This window comes from Denticeps clupeoides, chromosome 3, assembly GCF_900700375.1.
Source record: "Denticeps clupeoides chromosome 3, fDenClu1.1, whole genome shotgun sequence".
Classification (NCBI taxonomy): domain Eukaryota; kingdom Metazoa; phylum Chordata; class Actinopteri; order Clupeiformes; family Denticipitidae; genus Denticeps; species Denticeps clupeoides.
In genome coordinates this window covers 19208405-19229065 of record NC_041709.1, presented here as the reverse complement: position 1 = coordinate 19229065, position 20661 = coordinate 19208405, and the positions used below count along the sequence as shown (strand labels likewise).

Here is a 20661-nt window from a genome sequence, read left to right as displayed (position 1 = left end):
TTATCGATTGATTGATTACAATTTTCACATTTTTGTTTAATAAAATGTGCAGAAACACTGCCCACCCTTGGGGAACTTGATGTGTGGGGCTGTTGAGTACACCCAACCTGAACAAACAGTGATAAAACAGGGCCGGCACAGTAAAGGCGCGACCCACACGCCACGGCCATCTATAAGCTTGTACGAGAGTGCGATTCTCTGGAGAAAGTGGGAAAACAGCTGAGCAGAGATTTACTGAACTGCAAACACACACATCCAAATTATCATGTGAAAGCCAGGAGAGTCTCATATGTTCTCTCAAACACACACACACACACACACACACACGCAACATCAATACAGCATCATTCACAAATGTATGGTGTCAAAGTAATTCTGATTGCGCCTACACAAATGAGCTATGTTAAACAATAATAAGAAAGACTATTGGCAGCTACAGCTATGTGTGATGTCAACATGTGACTTGCAAAGACTTTCATGTGGAAAGTCAGAAAGGTCAGAGGTCACATCAGGTTCAGATTGGCCAAAGTGTTTTAACATTAATGAGGATAGGGCACATTTTAGCTGCTAAGGAAAAACATTTGTCTCTGTGTATGTTTCTCTGCATTTTTGTTCATAATTTAGAAACGTGATATAGATATCTGACACTAAACTTGAAAAACTTGAAATATAACACTGGCAGTTAACATTACTAATAGTCAGACCTGATTCATTCATCCATTCATCCGTCCATCATCTCTTGTCTACTGCGTCGCTCTTTTCAGGAACCCTGAATCTTGACCTGCTCGACTGGCCAGTGCTACGCTGTTTTTGTTACGTGGTCTGAAGGTGATGACAGGATTCGCACACACACAGGGTTAGTCCAAACTATGTAGAAAAAGCGTTCCTGCAGCAGTGTGTGTGTGTGTGTTGTGTGTTTTGCTTTAATAAAAAGTGGTAAATTACACTCTCACACATGTTTTTCTGACTTTGGAATCCACCGTTCTGAGGTCATGTAAGTGTTGTGTCCTCCAGTGAAGAACTCCCAGTAGTTTCACAGATCGGCATTGGAGTGTGTGGCTTCTATTTGTATCAGGGATTTAAAATGGTTTGGAGAAGGAAAAAAATCTGAACAATTGGCAAAATTTGAATTTTGAATGAATGTAATAAAAAAATTATTTTAATTTAGTTTCCAACCGTAGATACTAAAATATATTGTTATTTATGAATCCATTTAACATTTCATATATTATTGATGACAAAATCACTAGGAAGTGATACACTTGTCCATGTCTCACGGCATTCTGAAAAAGATTTTGCGCCAACATTTTCCTGTCACCGCACGTCACTGCATATTTCAATGAAGTAGTGGGATAGATAATCAATCAAACATCATCTATCCTGTTTATTATTTTATCCTTAGCCCCATATTATAAAACTTCTGAAACACTGAGAAATGTCCTTCTTAGAAGTCTCACTTTTCTAGACTCTGCCCAACTTCAAATGGGACAGCGGTGGCCTAGTGGCCCCGTAATCAGGAGGTTGCCGGTTTGAATCCCCGAGGTGCCACTGAGCAAAGCAGTTCTTGGTTTTATGTACTTATGTAACTGCTGAGGATGCATTATTTGACCTGTTTTACCAAGTCAGATGCTTAGCACATAGGTGCCAGATCATAAAACAGTCCCCTATAATCAAGCAAACGCAAAAACATAAGGAAACAACAAGGACAAAAAGTCCTGTTAAGTCAAGTAGAATTATCTAATTACATCTAATGGTGACAGATCATGGGTTTGTTTGGTTGTACATTATTACACATTTTATTTACGCATCAATAATAAATACGCAATGCTCATCTTGAAAACAAATGTGTGCGCTCACACGGCTGTGTAATGGTCATAAAAGGATTGATGACATGAACTAAATTTTCGGTGTGTAAGTGTTGTCAGCATTTTATGCTGTGGTATGTGGTTTGGTGTGTGTGTGTGTGTGTGTTGAGAGTCCAGGCCTTGGGATGAAGGATATCCTGTTTGGCTGGCATGGTTGGAAACCATGTCATCACTGACGTTCTGCGACAGAGGAGAGACGTTGTTATGAAAGTATTTTCTCGCCTCCATCTATAGAAAGGCTCATTGTGAAATTTTTGGAATCCACTAAATACCATCTTTACTGAGACGAGCTACTTGCCCCTCTAAAAAATTCCAGCAAAACACAGCGCTCAAACACAGTCGATGCCACAGAGAGATGAAGAGAGGGAGGGAGGGAGAACATTTGCTTTGAATTTAGCTGATTTTGGTGCTTATCTTGCTCAGATCTACCAGCCTACAGCCAATTCTGATGGCTTTTCTGGTTTTGAAAATTAATATGAAAAACAACAACTAATATGAAAAATATATATTTATATATGTACATATATATGTAAATGCGAATAAATGAGAGAGTGAAGGCATAGGCCACCCCTGGCACGGCTGTGGTAAACATACCTACACACATCCAGCCAGTAAACACATGATGCCTTGTGGGAATATTACCAGTCACCGATTTGTTTATCAGCGACCACAATGTTTACAATGTGCCCAACCCTCCGAGCCGCCCTTCTCTCTCCATCTCTCCATGCCACTTCTCTAATCTGATCCCAGACCTCTCCCCAAACTGTTCCTGCATGGTTAATAGCCTGATGAAATCTACTAACGTAATGCATATTTGTGTATATGATAAAAACCAGAAGGTTAAAATATTATTTCTAATTCTTTTATTCTTTAAGTTCCCTCCAGGGGTCCACAATCGATTCAAATCTGATACCATTTTCACAACATGATGTTAACTCAAGACTCATTTTGGACACTCGGTGTGAAATGTTCTAAAGTCATAAGAACCCCCTCCTCACACACGACCTTAACACACATACACACACCTTGTGACGCAGGCCCTCTTCCTGACCCTGCCGAGGTCTGATTGTTCAGATGGATACAACACGACAATCTCCCTTCAACAGACACTTCCTGCTTCCTGTTGAACAAGAGGTGCTGCTGCGCTCCCCTCCCTCTGCTCCCTGAGACTCCAAACTCAACAGGAGCCCTGCCCAAGAGAGCAGAAGAAAGCTACCATTTCCTCTCTTCTCACAGAAGCCCGTCCAGATTGCTGGTCCACCACAGAGTCCAATGACCCAACATACACCGCTCAGAGATGCAGACGTGACAGAAATAAACGTCAGGAGTGTGGTAGTCCTAAAAAGTATCCGGCAGCCAGAAATTGTGCAAACTGTCACCCTTTAAAAGGTGAGAAAGGTGTGTAATTTTCATCACTTCAACTGTGAGAGACAGAATGTAGAGAAAAAAATCCCGGAAATCTGAGCGGTGAACCAGAATGGCCAAAGCTCTCTTTACACCTATGGCCATTTCTAGCCACTGCAGGACCACAGACAGGCCGGGGAACTCGTATTAATGTTAAATAATCTCACAATAGGGCCCTTGAAGCCTATTCAACCTTTAATGTTTTGGCCTTCTGTTACCATACTGCCAGTTTTTTTATGTAAAAAAAAAAAACTTCAGACCACAATAAATCATTTCAAAACTTTTCCCACCTTTAATATGATCAATAACCTGTACAGTTCAGTTGAACTATGAGGTTAGGGGAAAACATTAAAATAAAAGAAGAAATGTACAATAAGCTGGTTGCAGAAGTGTGTAAACTGATATTTTATTGAAGCACCTTGATTATAAGATTTTTTGAAGTTGTCCTTTCTGCAGGAGGCATTTAGAGCTAAGTAACGATTGTACATTTTGTGCCACTCAATAAGACGTATTGTCTCTGCTGGAGACATCTCAGGATCACAGCTGCTACCAAACCAAACGTGAAGATAGATTATCAGAGCTTTGATTTGAGCAAAGTAGCAACTGTGACATTCCCTTCCCGTGCTACCTTCTATAGAGCGACGTGGAGACCTAGAACCTTGTTCATGGTGCCATGTCCAGTTGGAAAAATGTTCCTTCAGCCAACCAGACTACGAACCATCTCATTCCACAACATAGCCATGACTGAGTTGCTGCAGAGACTGCACCACCACCAGGAGAGAAGGTGTCTCCGGCCTGTCCTGCACCTACAGAGGAACCTACAGAGGAACCTACAGAGGAACCTACAGAGGTCGGGGAGTCATTTAGGAAAAAAGAGGTTTACTTTGGCCAGGGTGGCCACGGGTTTTTATCAGCGCCAAACACTCACAGGATGTCCGTTTAGGGATTGTCCATCCGATTCCCCGGCCTCACAGGAAGCGGCTGTTAAAAAGCGGCCAGGGCGCGCCTGCGGGCACCCCAGTCCCTCCCGGCCCCAGCACGGGCCACAGCCTCGCGTCCAGCGCCCGGGTCCGAGGAACAGGCTCGAACAAATGGCGGGCCAGAGGACGGCGCCGGCCGGGCGGGACGGGTCGCTTCGTAATGGCCGCAGCGGCGCGGGAAATCAGAGGAGTGGCACGTGACTTCACGATAAGGTGGTGAGTAACGGTTCTGTCCGGTTCGGTTCGGTTCTACTCTTTTCTGTTCTATTCTCTTCTACTCTTTTCTGTTCTGTCCGGTTCTAATCTTTTCTGTTCTACTCTGTCCGGTTCGGTTCGGTTTGGTTCTGTTGTACTCTTTTCTGTTCTGTTCTGTTCTAATCTTTTCTGTTCTGTTTTGTCCGGTTCGGTTCTGTTCTGTTGTACTCTTTTCTGTTCTTTTCTGTTCTAATCTTTTCTGTTCTACTCTGTCCGGTTCGGTTCGGTTCTACTCTTTTCTGTTCTATTCTCTTCTACTCTTTTCTGTTCTGTCCGGTTCTGTTTGGTTCTGTTCTGTTGTACTCTTTTCTGTTCTGTTGTAATCTTTTCTGTTCTACTCTGTCCGGTTCGGTTCGGTTCTGTTGTACTCTTTTCTGTTCTGTTCTGTTCTAATCTTTTCTGTTCTGTTTTGTCCGGTTCGGTTCTGTTCTGTTGTACTCTTTTCTGTTCTGTTTTGTCCGGTTCGGTTCTGTTCTGTTGTACTCTTTTCTGTTCTGTTCTGTTCTAATCTTTTCTGTTCTACTCTGTCCGGTTCGGTTCGGTTCGGTTCTGTTCTACTCTTTTCTGTTCTGTTCTGTTTTATTCTACTTTGTTCTGTTTTATTCTCTTCTACTCTTTTCTGTTCAACTCTGTTCTGTCCGGTTCGGTTCTGTTCTACTCTTTTCTGTTCTGTTCAATTCTACTCGTTTCTGTTCTATTCTGTTCTGTTCTGTTCTGTTCTGTTCTATTCTACTCTGTTCTGTTTTGTTCTGTTCTGCTCTTTTCTGTTCTGTTCTGTTCTGTGCTACTTTTTCTATTCTATTCTATTCTATTCTATTCTATTCTGTTCTATTAAGCCATTCAAATTTAAATTAAATGTTTGCAGTGCATGCTTTTAAAGATTGCTTTTGAACTAAGAAATTAATTATATCAGTCTCTATATTAAGTTGTTATTTTAATCATATTAATTAAGATATGCTGATTATTATTATGGCAGGTTATGCATGTCGATTTTGAACTACTTGAATAGTCCACTTTCACAAACGGCCTGTGGAAATAATAATAATAATATTAATTATTAGTCTTCGCTCATTTGACGTTCAGTATTAATCAGCATACGCGAGGCTGAATGTATAATTTATAATTTATTGACCACGCTGATTGATAACCGGTCTCTGTTATAAACGCCATGCGCCACAGGTGAGAGCAGAGTCCCTCGGGAGAGGAGGAGGAGGAGGTGGAGGAGGAGGAGGAGGAAGAGGACAGGAGGGAGGGGCTCGGGGTGCTGGAGTTACCACCATGCGCGCTTTGACACTTTTGGAACAGTGCGCGCTCGGCGGAATGGGAATATAAGAAGTCGGCGGGATCTGCGACTCCGCGGTGAGTCTCGACTTTGGTTTCCCCCCCGTGACCCACGCGGGGGAGATGCGCGAGTTGCGTGGGGCTGCTGAGCGTCATTCATTCCCCTCGCGTGGGCGTGAGAGTGGGAGAAAGGCACCTCTGTTGGCATCTGTGGTGTTAGCTACTTCGGGAACGTTGTATGCACGATTTTATGGAATGGAGCTGATGGAGAACGTGGGGCGAGCAGAGGGATGAAGAGGGGATGGAGAAGGAATTTGGGGAAGTTTGTGTGCATGTTGCTGTGTCTCAGCGTGGACCAGATGCCATCCCAAAAATAGAAACTCGTGGGACGTTTACTCTTTACGTTTTTTTTTAAGTTGTGTGGTTTTTACATAGAGGTTCCACAGTTATAATTCGGCATTTATGTTGCAGGATTATTATAAAGGTCCTCACAAAGATATAAAAGCTCATCAGTAGTAACATTGAGAAGTGTAAATGAGCGCCACCTACTGTTTATTATTTTTTTACACCACTTACTCCATATTTAGCCATAGCTACTTGATTTTTAGTTGTTCATTGTACATATTTTACATTTATTAAGAGAAGATACGGTCAAAAGGTGTGATTCTTTCATTAAGGGCTTTTATCTATATTATTCTCAGGATTTTTAGACAAGTTTAGACAAGATCCAAGGCTTTAGATCACTGATCCCAGACTGGCCTTTTTTAGTGCTTTATAGGTTTCAAACAAAGGTAAAATGTCATCGTTTTGATAAAATTCGCAACTGCAGCATAACACACACACACAAACCCACTCACACACACACACACATCTAATCCTGCATTTAAGCCTAATCATGGAAACACCCCTCCTCTCCTTCTGTCTCTGAACTGTGGTAAACACTGCTAATCACACGCTCTGTCACCAATATATAATGTGGACACACACACACACACACACACACACACACACACACACACACTCAGACTGAATATGTCTCCCCCCACCTTAGTAATCTGATCTCACTGTGGCAAGTCATTACAAGGATATCATTTCACACTCACATACACACACTACATGCACCCACTCAGTCGCCTGCTCACTTACACACACACACACACACACACACCCTTTAGTGTACTCCATCCAGCTGGTTGTCAGGCAGGGCCACAGTGTCTGCGGGGGTTGCTGTACATTGGCAGAGGGGGAAGTCTGGGAGGTGGTGCATAGGGGCCAGGGGTCGACAACTCTCCCGTTGTGCAGTTTTCATTGAGCAATCTTTCTTTATTTGTGTGTGTGTGTGTGTGTGTGTGTGTGTGTGTGCGTGTGTGTTAGAGAGAGAGAACGACAATGGGAGGACTCTTAAAGCATTGACCAAATATGGGGCATTGGGAGGTTGGAGCTGTCTGCCTGTTCTCTCTCTAAAGGACCACTCACAAGCCTGGGACAAACTCCGCCGAGGCTTGTGGGAAAAGAGTCCACCCTGTCCACCTCACAGGGCTGCGGTCCAAAAGTACAGAATGCATACTTTTAACCTCTAGGAAGCACTTCATGCCAGAAAACATAGGAGGATTTGTGTACCTGTGCAAGAGTCCAGGAACATTAATAGCGCAGTAATGTGATATGATATGGCAATATTAGAGACAGTTTTTGGTCAGTTCTAATGGAGTAAATCTGAATAGTAAGTCTGAAATATTCATGTAGAAATTCCACCTGGCCTCTTACTGGTGATCAACTGTGATCCTGACCTGATTTAAGCAGGATGAATGGTAGAATTTGGTCTCATATTAAGACAATTAACAATGCACGTAATAATATATATCTCTTAACTAACGACATAATGCAAATTGCAAACCAATAAAATACTCCAGTAATTATATATACTGCTTGTACGTGATTTTTCATGTACACGCCATGGTCAACACCATTAATCCTGTACTGTGATACAAATCTGATTCAGTCAGATTTCTTTCCCTGGGGTCTTGCAAGCGGTTTAGGTCCCTAAAAGTTAAAGGATCCCTGAGTTTGTCTTTGAGGATCTTTAGAGCCATTAGAGGGTCTGATCGTCAAGGCTATTGTAGAAAATAACAGGCAATCTGAGACTGGAGGTGCTGAACCACTCTGATCTGTGTAAGCAAGCAAACCATTACAGGCTTTACTAGCTCCTAAGAGGATATTAAAATGAGTATAAAGTACTCAAGGGGCTAAATGAGTGTGTACAGGGCAGATCTAATGGAATCTTCTGGCAGTAAAAGTGTAGTCTCCCAAACAGTTTTCTTTGGCAAGTCAACAGCCTGTGGGCTGCAGATGTCAAGGGGGACGAAAATATGAATCACTTTTTTTCTGCATCCTGCTGAATTAAAAGGATCTTACTCTGGCTTTTCTTTCTTTTTTCAAGACATAGAATACCTCCAGTCTTCTTTACTCAGACTGGCCAACTGAAGCCACTATATTCTCTATGCACGTCGTGAGGTTTAGATTGAGATTTCTCAAATTTTATGTATGTACATTTAGGGTCAACTTTGCAACAGTGTCATCCTTGTAAACTGTAGCTGAGGTAACCATGTAAGTAATTATCTGGCTGATGCATGGCTGATCCCACATTTCAAGTTTTAAAGCAGTTCTGAATTTGGCAGATGCTCAGAATACAAAATGACCCTATGACCCAAATAGGGATCCAGTGCAGTTTGAGGAATGTGTTACTTGAGGTTTAGTGCAGGTTTAGGACATCATACTAATCCCTAACCTGAGATCTGGCTTTTTGTAATATGTGGAGTAAAAGTTGTAGTAATGCTGCAATTGTGAAATTGTGACTCAGCTTTTGGCTCACACCATACCATGTACGACAGGAACCACTAAGCTGACCCAGACCATGTCTGCAGGTATGCGCTGCTCTCTGTGAAAACGATCAGGCAGTTTGGCTGGACAAGCGTGAAAGCACATCTGACGGTGCTCAACACAGGAGTGTGTGTTTCTAACGTGATCAATGATTAAGGAGGGTTCGTGGGGGAGCCGTGTCCACCGTCTTTCTCAGGGAGGAAGAGCCTCCGCACGGTTTGATCTTGCACTTTTGTCTTACTATGGTCTCACTCTGATGCATTACAGACCAGGGATTAGATCTGGCTGTGGATCGGACCTTTGATGTACAGGACTAGAGCTAAAAGACCCGAATCCCTTATTTTTAAGAACCAAGTTTGTCAAGGCCAACAATAAAAATTTCACTGTTTCATCTCGGGGCCAGTAAGAGATGTGAGTTGTCAGTCTGTGCTTAGTGTCTCCTCGCACCATCCTGCGCTCCCTGACTCCCCCACGCCAGGCTCACTCCCTTCTATAACAGACCACCCCCTTCTTGACCCACAGCTAGTGTTCAGGAAGACCAGGACTCATGTAGAACACATCCTGGTCGCTTGCCAAATAAACCCGTAAAAAGTTGGAACGGTGTGAAGATGAAGCCCCTCTATAGATGTCATGTGAATAAGTGCACACACGCAGACAAACACTCCTGCAGCTTGTATAAATCAGAGTAGCTTTCCATACACACACACACAGACACACCAAGACCCTGGCATGGATCTCTTTGACATAGATTCTCCAAAACCCTGTGTTTTGCCCACACTGACACAGTATAAACACATAACCACAAACACTTGCAAAGACACGCATCCACGCACGGGCAGAAAACGTCTCGAGGTGCAGGAAAGAATTCAAGAAGCCTCACAACAGCTTTACTGAGGCTCATAAACTGCTGTTCTAGATCAAGATCACACACACACAAGCGCACGTTCCTACACTCACACACAAGATCACGCAGAGTGAAGATGTACACACACAGCAAGGTGCTTTTATTAAAGGTTAACATATGTTTCAGCACACAGTTAAGCTGCCACGACGAGCCTTCGGATTTACAAAGATGTATGCTGTTGTGAATATATAGTCTGCAGATTTCGGGTTGGTTTGAGGGCCACACATTGGCACGATTGTTAGCAACATGTGGGTTGTAGTAGGGTGGTAGTAGCCTAGTGGGTAACACACTCGCCTACGAACCAGAAGACCCAGGTTCAAATCCCACTTATTAACATTGTGTCCCGGAGCAAGACACTTAACCCTAAGTTAACCCTGTCCCTGTAACTACCGATTGTAAGTTGCTCTGGATAAGGGCGTCTGATAAATACTGTAAATGTAAATGTAAATGTGGGTAGGTTTGGACAGGACCTTCTGTGGGTGGCGGGAGGTCCCGGGTTAATTTGCTTGTCTAATGCAGTTTTCTAAGATGCCATTGTGGATTATACAACACGCACTACTTAATGCATTGTATATGCGGGTCCACAAAACACCTTTCAACCCAACCAGATGATTATTGTATATATTGAGGGCAGATGCACGAAATTCATATGAACTTTATTTACTCACAAATACTGTGAACTATATGGATGACCAACAAGCACGAGGAACACAAGACCGGCGGTGAAAACTCTCATTTCTTCAAACACAAATGAGGGAGCGTGTGCATTAGTGACCCCTGCTTGTCGAATCCCGCTAGACCCAGGGCCCGATACTACACTATCACTCATTATGGGTTAATAATTAATAGCTGATCATGTTGTTTCTAGATTCTAGAATCTCACTTTTTGCTTCACTACCTTTAACCAATTGCCATACAGACATGTCTGAGCCAAAATACCACACCCAAACACCTCTGAAGGGATGACAGCAATTGGAGGTTCCTACCGTGGTTTTTTACACACACCAACTGGGCTAAATACAGTGTACTGAACACAAAACAAACCAGCTATTTCTACTCATAGTGTATTTGTGCAGCCCAGCATCCAGTTATCTTGTTATGGTGGGGATGAAATAGAATACCTGCATACCCCATAACCCATACTGAGATAATCATTGCCACATTTTTAATATTGCCCCAGAAATAGCACACATACACATTCTAGCTGACTGGTTTAAATCACTTACCTCTTCATGGTAACAGATTCTCATAGACCTTCTCAACTCACACACAAATACACAAAAAACATCGCCCAGGGCACATAGCGCTGCATGAATGCAAATTCATACACACACACACCTGCATGCACGCACACTTACTGTAAACTGGCTTTTATTCTGATTGGTCATGCAGATTTATCTTACAATAAACTGTGTGTAAAGATTGCTTAAGCATCAGATGGATTGTAGTTGTGCACTTATGATTGTAGCTGTGTGTGATATAGGTGTATTACAATTTAGCATTCATATCTTTCATCTGTTTCTGAACAAATTATGTGTATAAAAGAGCTGGAGAATTTCTGTGAGACAAGAGTGAATTTGAAACTAAATACCTTTCTCGATTTCTTTCTGCTTATTTCCAGGGGCCTGGAGTCAGAAGACAGTGAGGGGGTGTATGTGGGTGTGTGTGTATATGTGTGAAAGAGCGAGGCTGTGTGTGCGTATGTGGGGGTCTTGAAAGAGTGAACCAATCGGAATCAGTACAACTGAGAGAAGAGATGATGACCTCATTATTCCTGTTCTCATCTCTACTCATCCTTCATCTGACTTGCACCCTTCAGTTCCATGGTCACCATGGGTAACTGACACATCCTGCTTATTATGGTCTATTATGCATACATGTATATATACATTGTGAATCTCAACATTTACAGCTTGATAAAATGCAGGTATCCTTCTCCAGCAAACTATCTTAAACTCAATCCAGTAGACGACATTGTCAGCATGGTTTTAGGTAGTAGTGAAATAAATTAAGATCTTTCCAAAAGAAACGCCTAAAAGTGTAAAAGAGTCACAATAATTGTTAAAAAGTGAAGGTGGCAAAAATTCCACCTGATTTAGAAACTGTTGATATCTAGAGATCTACTACTGGAACTGGGGGTTGGTCTCTCGCAACAACCCTACAAGCAGCTACAACAACAACCTACAGACTAAAAGCAATATTGTATAGCTGCTCAGAGAACAATAGGATAACAGAACAGTGGAGACTCTCTATACACATAATGTCATTGTTCTAGTAGCAGATTTCTAGAAATCATCAGTTTTTCGTAAATTAGGTACATTTACTGTACTGTGGTTTTGTTTTGACTGGTTTGTATTGATGCCTAAAATTTTTGCACAGTGCTGTTTGCAGTTTTTTATTGTCCAGGTATGGTAGATAATGTTTATCCAATCATTAAATGACCTTGCTCATTCATTGTAATAAAATACTCTGGACATCACATGCATTAACTTCCAGTGCAGTGAGTTCTACGTTTCACAGACGTTTCTGTTGATGGTGGTGTTCAGATTTAAGATTTAGAATCATTTGGATGACAAGTTTTATTGTCATTTGAACATTATAAACCAGAAACAGCTTACAACTTCACACAATGTCAAGGGCAAATGTTTTGGGAAGTTTTGAGAATGGAGTACCATGCTGCCATGTTGCTGCGATGTTTTTACACGCTAGAGGAAGAGGTGGATGGTACAACACCTTATTCCTTCATCTTTTTTCTTTACTTGGATGCTTAGGGTCTTCTTCTGCTGTTGTTATTCATGTGTTTAGTGAAGTGATTGTCATTGTGAAGCACTGCAGCACAGCACACAGTGCACAAATTTCCCCTCTGCTTTTAACCATCACCCTTGGCAACCTTCTGATTACGGGGTCCGCTTCCTTACCCGCTAGGCCAATACTGCCCGCATTTATTAACTTAATAATAAAAATAACAATAATAATATGACAGTGTAGAGGGAGTAAATACTGACTGAGTGTCGCACTGATAAATGCTAAGGCCAAGAGTCCATTTAGTTCGGTAAATCCAAAACATTTGTGGTGTAAAAGCTATGACCTCTGTCACTCCCAATCAGGTAACATTATATCTTTTTTGGGTTTAAAACAATTAAGCATGTGTTTAAGGTCAGACTGCGAAAATGTGTGTTTATGGAATGTTTACTTTTCCTGGTGGACATTAAACACACACCGACATGTGTATACACATTCATATAACGATAAAGGAACAAGGATGTCAAAGGTCACCACAAACACTGACATGAAAATGAGACTTTCGTTGGGCAATCAAGACCAATTACACATCACATACAGACACACGCACACACACACACACACACACACACACACTCATTCGATGTCAAAGATCCTCATAATGGAAATTGTGAATTAAGATGTTTTTAATTCTATGTCCCAAAGATCTGTGTCTCTTTGACTGTTAACTGCACTGATCTCTACACACTCACGCTGACCTGTTTACAAGAGTTCAAAAGTATTTCCATGCCTTGGGGTATTGCTTCATTCCAGGTTCATATGGTACAATTTATTGATTTGAGATGTCATTGGACATTCTTAACAAGCTATCGCTTACTACAACAGGCCATGTGCCATCAAAAGCTTGTGTTGTGTTTATTTTAGCAATACTATTTTGCTCATTCTTATCTCTAATAATGAGTTAAGTTAAAACTTGCTGTACTGTTGTATGGTAAGACATCTTGACTTGGACATTCTGTTTTTTTCTTAGCACTTTCGGTGAAAATTTACTATTGACATTTTCTGTGTTTATGATTTAGGAGGCGAGTATGTGGTAGAGATCCAGACCACAGGAGTTTATCCTACAGCACAGAGTCTTATGTCCAGCCAGCGTACAAACCTTACCTCACCATGTGCCATGGACAGCGTATCTGCAGCACTTACAAGTAAGACATTTAATATATATAGTACATTATATATATATAGTAAAATGTATGCAAACTCTGACATATTATGAGTATATATTTATAATATATGTATATATATGTGTGTGTGTGTATATATGTATATATATATATGTGTGTGTGTGTGTGTGTGTGTGTGTGTGTGTATATATATATATATATGTATGTATGTATGTGTAGTATGTTTGTTAATATTTTTGAATACCTTACAAAGTATCAAAACTCTGTACTGTACTCTCTCTCTCTCTTTCTCTCGATTTTCCATTTGTATATAGCATCTGATATTAGCAACAGCTTCTCCTGTCATCTGTGGCTCAACTCAAAAAAATGTCTCCAAACATTATTACATCTTCCACAAACATGATCCATGTGTCTCTACATACCAAACAGCTTGGTTGGTGTGAAAAAGTGCCTGTTCATGCAAAAAGATACAGTTAAATAAAGAAATACAGCTGAATAAAGGGTAGTTTTGATACTTGTTTTCATTTTCTTTTTTAAGAATAGTTTGTAACTGTGTAGTTTCAAGTGTGTAGGGACCTTTTCGTAACATGAGTTTTCAAAGTCTAAATCAAATCGTTAAATAAATAAGCATTTTAATGACAAAATTGGTCCCCACTAGCATGTAAACACAAAACGCACATGCACACACAGATTTGGGTCGGCCTCAAACGATTGTGGGTGATGTTGCGTGTTTCTGTAAGCGCTCTTGACCACAGAGACCACTAGTCTGTTGATGTCTGACGCCAGCTTCCGCTCTGCTTAAATGTCCTCTCAAACTTTCCTCTCTCTATTTTCCTTGTGTATCTGTCATTCTGCCTGATACTCCTGTGTTTCTCCTCCTCATACCTTCTCTCTGGAGCCCCTTCATCAAGTTTCCCATGATCCTGTGCAGCTGATGGCATTGATTAGTTGGTGTGTCCCTGTGCTGGGAGTCTGACCACCCCGCCCCCAGTCCTCTCCTCTCTCAATCATCGGAGACAGTGCCAGGAAACTCTGGTTGCCGTAGGGAGAAGGAGGGTAGAAAGGGGTTGTGGGATAGCATGATGGTGTGGAGGTTGTGAGCCAGTGCTCATTAGACATGTAATCACATAAACACTGATTTTTGTATCACTCCAAAAATGTCTCTTCCTCCCTGTGTGTAAACAGAACCGTGTACAGGGTTTCTTACAGACAGGTGAGCAGGGCGGGTCCCCTGTCTCATTATTACCCAGAATGCTGCCCGGGGTGGCAACGATTCCACTCTCACAACTGCAACCAAGGTAGTGTAAACTATGTCTGTGTGTGTTAGTGTGACAAGAAAGTTCTGTAGAAGGGACTCAGAACTTTATCAGTGCAGAGCAGTTTAAACGCTTTAATGCAGATTAGCTTGTGTGGTTTAATCGTGAAATCTGAGCCTGAGCCCTGCCCCCATTACACCAATTTTGTCGTGAAATACCTGCAGTGAAACGAGCCAGAGAGGAGAGAAGATTAGTCAGATTAGTAGAGTTCAGGAATGAGGATTTGTGTATAACACTTTATAAGTTGCCTCTAACCGCACGCATAAACTACACAGCATCTCTCTGTGTCTGTGTTAACGTCAAACTGTCATAGTGCATGTGAATAACTGTCGCTCGGTCACTGTCGCTCGGTCACTGTACATTTACATTTAGAGCATTTATCAGACGCCCTTATCCAGAGCGACTTACAACCAGTAGTTACAGGGACAGTCCCCCCCTGGAGCAACTCTGCGTTAAATGTCTTGGGGACACAATGGTAAAAAGTGGGATTTGAACCTGGGTCTTCTGGATCATAGGCGAGTGTGTTACCCACTAGGCCACTATCACTGTGTGTGCATGCTTGAGGGCATGCATGTGTAGCAGAATGCAGATGACTGTTCCTGCTTGGCTTTGAGAGTTCATTTATTTGGGCATCTCTTTGTCTCTTTGACTGTGTAGCTGTGTGTGTGCAGTCCTGTGTAAATGGAGGGACGTGTCATAAACCCAACCAGTGTGCCTGTCCACTAGGTTGGACAGGGAGATACTGTCAAACAGGTAACTATTCATTTCAACATATGTTATGTGCCATACAATATTATGGACCCCGTGATTAAAAATGGCATTTTGTGTTTGGTGTCTTTCCAAATGTCTCACAGATATAGATGAGTGTGTGGAAAGGCAACCGTGTAATCATCAGTGTGTCAATACAATGGGCAGTTACCACTGTGTTTGCACCGAGGGATTCGTCCTAAATGCAGACGGACGAACCTGTGAACGACCCCCACCCCCTGCAACTACACCAGCTCTCCCCACGCTGCCATCGGACCAGCCCAAAGCTGCAGCAGGTAGTGCAGCCACACATATGTACCATCTGGAAAGCTCATCTCCCGCACACACACATGCAGCCAAATACACCTCCCCCCAAACACCTACACAGCAGGCTAAAGCAAATGTCCCATTGACCTTTTAACCTCTATGGGAAACTGGCTTCCTGTTGCCCCGAGATGAGAGAGATGCAGATGTTATGTGCTGTTTGTGCAATTGATGTTAGTTGTGTGCACAAATGCAGTATTTGTATGACGAAGTGTGATATTAGAAAGTGTGTGTACGTGCGTGAGAGGGACAGGAGGAGAGAAGAGGACTCCCAGTTGATTCCCAGTGTTACAGTTCATTATTACTTTTGGTACGCGCTATGCCACTCTCAACTCGTACCGTGAGTAATAATGCACTGTGCCTGGAACGTCTGCCTATCAACAGCAATCGACCAAGTCTACAGATTTATGTGGCACACACACACAACGCTATAGGCATCCCACAATTGCTACAATTGTCTGCGTTAGACATGCAAACTAAAGCATGAAGCATTCCATATGCAATTTATTCTGAATACGGATAATTGGTCCAGAACCACTGACTGAATATAGACCAGAGACAAATCAATTTAAATCAAGCATGCTTCCGTTTGGCTGTGTTAAATTCTGATATAAAACCTTCCAGTTTTCGTGTAGCAGGGTTGTGTACCACGGTAAATGGCGGCTGAAAACCAGCTTCTATGCTTCTCAGTACAATGCTTGCGGGTGTGGGGCTGCAAATAAGGTTTGAGGTGGAGAAAAAAACCCAGAAAGTCTAATGTGGTGTTTTCTTGCTGGTCAGGCTCGTCCCCCATCTAAGAACAGCCAAACCCCAAAAACAGGTGGAAGTATTATGAGGTTTCAGCGGGGTTGGACCGTCTCTCGGATGCACTCCCTGTCCTGCGCTTTTTATTTCTCCTGTGTGGCTATATATTTGTCTCACTTATAAAACCGAAAGGAAAACATTGCCCTTAGATAGCTGTGTTTTTGCGCGACCTAGGGAACCTGGAGGCAGCCCAAACAGCATGTTGCTGTCAGAGGGTTAGCATGTGTGGACATTGTGGAACCGTTGACTACTAACGCATCAGATGTCTTGCTAGCACATGAGCGCAGTTCAAATGACAAAACCGCGGGGCCGTGGCGGTTAGCGAGTTAGCGTTAGCGCCCCTGTGAAAGATTTAACCCTAACAGCAGGGTGAGGCTTTTCCCACGCATTATACCCCTAAAAGCAGCTGTGCCTCGACATCTGGGAACCAAACCGAAGTGACCTCAGCCACTCAACCAGACACTTTCTCTGTGCTTGAAGAATGGAGCGGTAAATGTTCGGAAAGGCAGCAGGGAGGTCTCGCAGGAAGGAGGAGGCCATCCGTAACCCTTAGAAGACCAGTTCCTGTAGCGCAGTGCTTTAAAGATACTCCGGGAGGCTTTCGATAAATTATTATCAGCAAAGTGGGCTTTGAGTCGAGCGGGGTTTTAGGAAGCCCTGCACCATCAGACTTGGTAAAGCTGGTGGAGCAGCAGGTCTGAGCAGCTGTGGGTGCGTTTTCCATCGGTCATTGCGGCAATGCCCAACATGTTTGATTGGTTCGCGCGTTGTGGTCACGCGGGCCATATCAGGTAAGAACAGCGTTGACCGAATTACGCTATGTAAAAAACAGTTTCGTAAAACCTGCTGCTAGCATTGAGCTGTGGTAAGGAGGATAGAAATAGAAAGAAAACTACTAGGGTCATCCTATTTACAATTACATTTACAGCATTTACCACACGCCCTTATTCAGAGTGACTTACAATCAGTAGTTACAGGGACAGTCCCCCCCTGGAGACACTTAGGGTAAGTGTCTTGCTCAGGGACACAATGGTAGTAAGTGGGATTTGAACCTGGGTCTTCTGGTTCATAGGCTACTACAACCCTAAATTACCACCCTTTAATATCGGGATGATATACCACCCTATATCATCCCGATATTAAATTCTGTATTCTATGTTTACAAAATTCAAGACCTTAAATAGAACGGTTTTGGACAATAAAGCAAAATATTTCAAAAGCTTTGTTAGCTTTGTTTAACATGAGAGACGGACAAGAGGAATACATTCTGTTCTTGATGTCAAAGTGCTCTTGAAGTGATATTCTCTGCACATGCATATTTAACAATACTTTGGGCTGTCACTATACTCCTAACATGAATTTGGTTTATCTGACATCCTCCTGCTGTTCCTTCTGGAATTTCCACCAGCAGAATTATGGTGGTTGGGGTTTTCCTACGCTGCAACATCACCCATTTCCACAAATATGGACACGAGGAGGCTGACCAAGTTGTTCATTATGTGATGATCGAAGGCTGTGATAAAGGCGACACTGGTGCCGATAGCCATGGTGATAATGATGAGGTGTTGATGAGGATTAGTAGGTTGATGAGCGTTCATGGCAGTCAGCGGAGCTCTGAAATGCAGCGAGCAGAGCTCAGAGCTCAGAATAGTTTTCCTCCGTCTCTTTATTTATTCTTCCCCCCTTCCTTTTCTTGGCCAGGGAGACTCATTTTTGTTCCAACTCCATCAAATTCATCTGCTGGGGGTCACAAACGCACACACACACCAACTAGTTTTCTCTCTTGTGTCTGAATAACAGCACACATCTGGGAGAAATTGACTGCATTTGTGTGTATGTGTGTGTGTGTGTGTGTGTGTGTGTGTGTGTGTGTGTGTTTGGCAATGCCAGACTCAACACTGGCTGGAATCAGACATTACATGACCTGGCTGTAGATTTGGTGTCTCTACATGTGCATGGGCACACAGGTGTGTGAGTGTGTGTGTGTGTGTGTGTGTGTGTGTGTGTGTGTGTGTGTGTGAATGAAAGGTGTTAGACATCATTGTCATTCTCAGAAGTCCATGAAACCCACGGACGTTATGATGTATGCATGATCACATGTAAGACTCTAGAGGCTTTCTAGAACTATATGTGCAAAACTGAATATGTTTCTTGTGATGTCAGTAAGAGCTCAAGTTTTGTTTCAGTGTGTGTGTGTGTGTGTGTCAGTGCCTTCCTGCTAGAAAAGTTATGGATTTGTCTCCTTTTTCACCTGAAGTTCTCAATTCCCTCGTCTCATGGTTTTCCATGCCGTTCTGTTTTTTTTTTTAGATCAGAGGCCTCACAGAGCCCAGAGTGTGTTACCCAAAGACACATGTTAAAGTGTATATGTGTGTGTGTGTCGTAGGTGAAGCACTGGGATTGGTGGAGAACGTCACCGAGGAGGTTCAAATTCTGAGGAACAGGGTGGAGCTGCTGGAGCAGGTGTGATTCAGGACATATACACAACTATCAAATACACTCTCAAACACACTCACATGCAAACTCTTATATGCCCGCACTCACACTTGCTCAATCTTATGTGCCAAGACACACCTTCTAACTCCTTCAGTGTACTATCAAAGGTTCAATAAAAGCGGGTTGACTGCCTTTACCAAAAGGTGACCTTTTAAAAACTTTACGAGTTTTGTTTGGAGCCAGAAAAAGGGAGCTGTGAGGTTTACACTGTATGGATCTAATGTAACCAGAGACATGAAACGTGTTAGGGGAGACACACACACACACACACTGCATAACAGGCATGGTGGTCTCTTCCCTAATGTTGACTTGTAAAGTTAAACCATCAAACATAAAAATGGCTCAGTTTTCACTTTTTTGGGGGTCCCATTCTCTGCAATTCTCCTGTTATGTTTTCTCATATTTTATTATATCTTTGTCACCATTGAATCCTTTGTTCTGCTGTTGTCTTTTGTAGAAATTAGAGATGGTGCTGGCTCCATTCACCACTCAATTCTCATTGGCTGGAGAAGAGGGTGTGGTCAAGGGTGGTGTGGAGGGCACTAGTTTCCTATCCCACTCTCTACAACAACTGGACCGCATAGAGTCACTGAGTGAACAGGTTGGCCTACTTGAGGAGAGACTGGGATCCTGTGAGTCTACACACACACACACACACACACACACACCACAGATTCATCTCTCCTTCCCAGCCAATAGAAGCCACTGTTGCTTATGAACTGCAGCCAACACATCAGGCTAAATTTGGACCATAGGCCTGACCACTAGGGGGCCCTGGTCTTCTAGTGAGACATTCCATGAGTGTAAACACTAAAATATGTGCCACTACTATAGAGGTGAGATGGCAGGCCTCATAGCTGCATGCACAGAGTAATGCAATAACTTTTTTTTCAGGTTCCTGCCAGGAAAACTAAATATATACAGAGGAGCAGGCAAAAAAAAAAAGAAGGTAAAAGAGAAACCAGAGAGGATTGTTGTTTACTGTTCATCTCAGTTGTGCCACCCTTCTCCAAGCGCCTGTATCAGACCGAGACCAGCAAATACATTCCCATGGGATCAGACCGTAGGTGTTCACGTCATATGACCTCAGCCTTTTTTTTTTTTTTTTGGGTTTCTGTGCTGGTGCAGCTGAGCACCCTATTTATATTTTTAACTTATAGCCTCACCTGCTTCTATGGAGTAGACAGCTACTACAGGTTAGGGTTGTGGTGATGTCTGTTCATATAAAAATATAGCTCTTTTTTTGTAATAAAACAGATTTGCTAAAAATATTGTTCTTGGCTCATATCGGAGGTGCAGGGATCGGGTTCTCTCTTCCCCTGTGTCTCTATCACACACTGGAAAACATTTGCTAAACAACTACATGCCAGAACACAGACACAATAACTAAAAAGGGTTTGGCACCTTTGGTTTTTCTTTCTTGGGGTGGGTTAAAATACAGAATAAACAGTGATATTTATTTGTTTCTCTTCCAATGTATTC

The 20661-nt window shown here is 42.6% G+C and overlaps 1 protein-coding gene across 1 annotated transcript; it reads left to right on the top strand.

Moving 5' to 3' along the window:
• Window positions 1-5751: 5751 nt before the first annotated feature.
• On the top strand, window positions 5752-20448 carry egfl7 (EGF-like-domain, multiple 7). The gene is made up of 9 exons (XM_028973387.1): window positions 5752-5863; window positions 11188-11402; window positions 13388-13513; window positions 14678-14790; window positions 15466-15561; window positions 15663-15851; window positions 19070-19146; window positions 19637-19811; window positions 20074-20448. The coding sequence occupies exons 2-9, from the start codon at window positions 11323-11325 to the stop codon at window positions 20091-20093; spliced, it is 876 nt and encodes a 291-aa protein (XP_028829220.1). The 5' UTR covers window positions 5752-5863; window positions 11188-11322; the 3' UTR covers window positions 20094-20448.
• Window positions 20449-20661: the final 213 nt, after the last annotated feature.

What these genes read in the sequence shown, in the direction of transcription:
- egfl7 (XM_028973387.1), top strand. Translation starts at nt 11,323, where the DNA reads ATGATGACCTCATTATTCCTGTTCTCATCTCTACTCATCCTTCATCTG. An exon ending in CCAGCCCAAAGCTGCAGCAG is followed by an intron (nt 15,852 to 19,069) that starts GTAGTGCAGCCA and finishes TGTGTGTCGTAG; the next exon opens with GTGAAGCACTGGGATTGGTG. An exon ending in TGAGGAGAGACTGGGATCCT is followed by an intron (nt 19,812 to 20,073) that starts GTGAGTCTACAC and finishes CTTTTTTTTCAG; the next exon opens with GTTCCTGCCAGGAAAACTAA.